The following is a 5288-nucleotide window of genomic DNA, read 5'->3' on the forward strand; positions in this document are numbered from 1 at the left end:
GATTAAGATAAAATGTCGTTAAAACTCCCCCTTTTCTTCGTTTTAAGGCTCAGCTTCTTTACTGATCTGGGTTTGTTTTTCTTCTTTGGTTTAGATTTAGTCTTTTTCGTTTTCAATCGTTTTACTGCTACTCTTTGTCTTTTTTGTCTATGTTTTCTAGTCGTCTTAACTATTCGACGTTTTTTAGAATTACTGATTAATTTCGATGCAGTTTTTCTTTTTATACTTTTCCTCACAGTCGCCAGCTCTGATTTAGCTTGCTCCACGACTTGTTGTGATGGGGAAACTAGTTTAAGTGTAACTGGACCTTGTTCGTTTGTTGTGTTTGATCTTTTCTCAATGGGTACCACAACCGACCTTTCTCCTCCCGTCAATGATCCACCAATTTGTCTCGTCTGACCTCCCTTGTGCTCTGGGTATGAGTTATGTATTTCCTTGGTAGAGTTTTGGTAAAAGTTTATCCATTTTTGAATATCTGGGACATACATTTTATTACTATCCATCTCAGAAAAATGGGAAGGATTTAAAATGTAGTGTTAGCGTCGACGTTTCATCCAAGAATGAAGCTTGCTTGTTCAACCGATCTGTTATATAAATATCAATATCATATAATTCCTTAGTATTGACTTGAATGTAATAAGGTGAATCGATTATCGAATTCCAGTTCCCGGGTTGAAAAGGTGTTATTCTCCTCAAAAGTGGGTTTTTTTCACCCTCAACTATAGAATCTTGACAAATACTTGAATGTATGTAAATTGGATCTTGTATAGAAATAGTGCTCCCTATATCGACTTCTACTAATGCAACCTTCCATGTTCCTTCTAAAATGAGTGGAGCATTAAAACGAGATTTAAATCTAAAGGGTGTATTGTCTGGGAAATAATTTAGTGACTTGTCACTGCTCAAAACCACGTATATGCTCATATTTCCTTATGTATGTCTTAAACGTCACTGATATCTCGTTCAGGTATCCACTGGTTATATTTATCAGGCCACCCATCAAATTTAACCAGCCATTCAATTTGTCCGTTTTTTCTGCGTTTTCTAATTTTTTTTTCCACGAACCAGAGAGCGTCTTCATCTTTATTAACTTTCTGCATTTCACTTTCATATAGGTGGCCACGGACGTCTTCTTTCATAAAGTCTATAACCTGATATACTGGAATTCCTTGCATGCGCATGCGCTGACTAACTTTGAAAATTTCCCTCGTAAAATGTTCATCGTATGATCGATTAAATACCATATTTTTGGTTGAAATCCTCGTGAAGTCACCAATTTTATAATGATAAGGTGTAATGTTTAAGTTTTTTTTCCGTGGTTTTAAATACATAAATGCCCATATATCTGCCTCGTTATCTACAGTTACATCTTGTGGCGCAACATTATTCAGACTTCTATGGGGGGTTGCATTGTAACTCTTAACAAGATCTTGAAGGACGTCAATGTAGCGGTGATTTCTGTTTTTTGTAAAATAGCGAAACATCATATTTTTAAATGTTTGTATAACCCTTTCAGCAAAATTTGCTTTCGTGTTGGAATTTTGCGTTGTAAAGTAATAAATGTCCTCTTCTTTTAAATATTCTCGAGTGACTTTTGAAGTGAACTCTGTACCGTTGTCCGTTCTCAGTTTCTTACATTTTCTACCTTCGTCAAATATTTTTTTGAGACCGATGACAACTTCCTTTGCCGTCTTATTTTTTAGTGGTTGGACCCATAAATACTTTGAGAAAATGTCCACAACGACAAGTAGGTGTTTAAAATTACTGTTTTCGTGTGAAATGCTTGATAAATTAGCAAGGTCGGCATCGAACTGATCATCAATACCGGATACAACAACTCTAGCCTTTTTAAAAGTTTTTCGTGCAGGTTTTTGTAAACTGTAGTCATCCTGGTTTTGCAACCACTTTTTGATTGTGTTTTTGCCAATATTGTTGATTCCATGTACTTTTAGAACTCGATAAAGCTTATCCGGTCCTAAGTACGCTCCTCCACCTGGAATATTGTAATAAATCTTTTTTAGAATGGAATCCAACTTGATTTGATCTACCCTTTTCACCATTGTTTTCTCTGAAATATGAAACGAGAAAATGTTTTGTTTAAGTACAACTCAACAAGGACAGTAGGTTGACAAATTTAATATAAATAGTAAAACTTACAAGTAGTACATTCAAAATAACATCAAATAATAAATTGATTTTGTCTATCAAGACTATAAATAGTCATCAGTCCAGGAATGGTATAATTGGGGAAATCAATAACGGAATTAAGTCATGATAAGCCAACAATGTTCGTTGTTTCCTCGCAGTATTAATATTGCGACTTGCTAAAGCACGAATCACGTTTCTGTACTGTTTCAGTTTTGGTCTGTGGCTGTTCGCAAGGAAAAGCTGTCCTTGTATTATATCCGTAGCTATATCACATATGGCATTTAACTGATCCATATCTGCAAATTCAATCATCAATCTTCTTTGAAAAGGTTCTGCGCGATAAATCGCTTTCAGATAAGTAGAATTGCGTATAATACGCATATACATTGTCACTGTAAATGTTTCAAATACAGCACAGCAGCTGAATATATACCCATATATTAATTTTATGCAAAGAATCTTTGAAACAGTTGTGAGAAGTTTTGCACATCATTGTACAGTCTATCTGGTTTAGGTAAATTCTTTTTACACCAGTCAACATCTTCCAGCAATTCAACAAATGTTTCTCTAGCTCTTTCACTTATGTCTACAGTGTTACGATTAGCCCATCCAGACCATTCCATTTTTTTCATTTCATCTTGCCACATATTTATCACTGCTTTACGGTTAACATTAACAAGAGCTTCTTCAAAATGCATCTCCAAATGTTCTGATTCTGTCCACATTAAACATGTATGTTGCGTCTGACTTGGATGTTCCACTTCACACCCATAGCAATGCTTTGTTGATAAGTTTAAAACATCTTCTCTCAGTTTAGAAGCAAATTTAATGTTATAAATACTGAGCATGAAACTGATACTGTTGTCACTTATGTCCATTGCAAGCGTCAATGAGTCTCTGTTTAATACAGCAGTGTAAATGCTCTTATATACTGAATAAAATTGCATTCCATAAATAGCTTTGACAGAACTATTCAAAACATGTAAGAATCTTCGGAATTTGGATAATTTCATGATGTATTTCTCAAAACGCCTCTTTAGAAAAAAAACTATGGTATGGCACTTGACAAGACACCATTTTCGCAAATAGGCAATTTGGTTCCCATTTCAAGTGTTCTTTTTCTATGCAATCAGATGTCTCTTACTGCTTTAATGACACATTACAGTAAAAACATGTCACTCGATCTCCACTCCCAGTGTAAAAGAATCCGTTCTTGATGAGGTCTTGTGGTTTCTGAGCAATCTGTTGTGGCCAATTCCCAAATGTTTGTTCCCTATCGATGTAATATATTTTTGTTGGGTGTATAGGTTTAAATTCGAACAAATTTGAGTAGTATGCATCTGCTTCTATATCCATTTGTGTGCAAATGAGGGTGTTACTATAACAAAATTAATGTCATTCGCTTTTGCAAACTTTTCTATGATTTCGAAATATGCTGTCCAATCTCCTCCTCCCAATCCACAACCGATGTGATCTGGTAATCCGACAGTTTTAACGTTTAACTCTTTAAGTCGTTCTAAGCACTGTTTGAACCAAATGATTCTGTTGTCTCGTGTATCTTTATATGGTGGGATCTTTCTGTGGATGATAAACGTTGTACCAAAATCCCACTGGCTTAAAAAGCAAACGATATCTGGTCGAAGCTGATTAGGAGACTTAAAAACACGAATAGTTCCAGGTGTATCTCTATCCTCGAGCACGGCTAAATTTTTCTCACCTTCAGCACGACGTTTGGAATATATATCTGCCCAAGGATATTTCACTGAAATTTGTTTTGATAAACCGTGAGCTTTCACACAAAGACAGTTGACTTGATGTACAATTACATCAACGTCTCTAATAGAGAGCAAATCTCCAAATACAAATTTAAGACTCATTGTGATGAATGATAAACGATATAATTAAATATTAAATGACCTTTATACCTCATTTATTTTAAAATGGTGACACACATTCCTAAAATACCACATTCTTTAAGTGACGTCACACATTCCTAACATTTCATTGCACTATATTGCAACATCCGTGCTCTAACTCCCATTACAACACTACTGCCATTTGATAAGGGACTTTTCGTTTTGAATTTCTTTCGGACTTTAGTATTTTTGTGATTTTACTTTTTTCATCGGTAAAACATGAAAATGTAAGTATGTATTCGTTGTTAACGATTTTTTTTTTTTTTGGCATGTGACGTCAAAGGTGTCGAGCAGTCGTATTTTCTGGCATACGAAATGCAACCGTCAAAGCCCTCTGGCAGCAAGAGGGCAAATAAGTTAATGATATCAAATCATATGTCTGAAATAGTACTGGTAACTTAAAGCAGTATAAACTCAAAATATCTGTGATGATGATTTTAACGAAAGTGGCCATGTTGTGAATATAATGGAAATTTATGCAACTGACTAAAGAGTGGAAGGTTTTGTAAGCCATCACACCAGGTTTAATCTACCTTTTCACATAAGAAACTGCCTTTACTAAGTCAAGAAAATAACGGTTGTTTTCTATTTGTTTGATGTTTTTGAGCTTTTAATTTTAACATTTGATAAGGGACTTTCCTTTCTTAAAAATTTCCTTGAAGTTCGGTATTTGGGACATTTTACTTTTTACATGTTTTATAAAAACGAAGATATGATATGATTGCCAATGAGACAACTATCCACAAAAGACCAAAATGACACAGACATTAACAACTATAGGTCACCGTACGGCCTTCAACAATGAGCAAAGCCCAGACCGCATAGTCAGCTATAAAAGGCCCCGATAAGACAATGTAAAATAATTCAAACGAGAAAGCTAACGACCTTATTTCTGTAAACAAAATGAACGAAAAACAAATATGTAACACATAAACAAACGACAACCACTGAATTACAGGCTCCTGACTTGGGACAGGCACATACATAAATAATGTGGCGGGGTTAAACATGTTAGCGGGATCCCAACCCTCCCCTAACCTGGGACAGTGGTATAACAGTACAACATAAGAACGAACTATAAAAATCAGTTGAAAAAGGCTTAACTCGTCAGATGTACAAACATACAAGTGGACGTGGCCGGGTACTTATACATCCCGACACAAAAAGACACAATGAACATATCTGAGAGTACTCGCAGTTATCTGACAGCTAGTTCAAAGCCAC

General features: G+C 35.3%; 1 protein-coding gene across 1 annotated transcript; it reads right to left on the reverse strand.

Annotated features, from left to right (window-relative positions):
- Nucleotides 1–3494: 3494 nt before the first annotated feature.
- LOC139515058 (uncharacterized) lies at nt 3495–4025 on the reverse strand. The gene has a single exon (XM_071304618.1). It carries the CDS (start codon nt 4023–4025, stop codon nt 3495–3497), a length of 531 nt encoding a protein of 176 aa, XP_071160719.1.
- Between the last annotated feature and the right edge of the window lie 1263 nt (nt 4026–5288).

Source organism: Mytilus edulis, chromosome 3 (assembly GCF_963676685.1).
Source record: "Mytilus edulis chromosome 3, xbMytEdul2.2, whole genome shotgun sequence".
NCBI classification, from domain to species: Eukaryota; Metazoa; Mollusca; class Bivalvia; order Mytilida; family Mytilidae; genus Mytilus; species Mytilus edulis.

Bases quoted from the DNA above. Each gene is read 5' to 3' on its own strand.
- LOC139515058 (XM_071304618.1), bottom strand. From the start codon at position 4,025: ATGAGTCTTAAATTTGTATTTGGAGATTTGCTCTCTATTAGAGACGTT.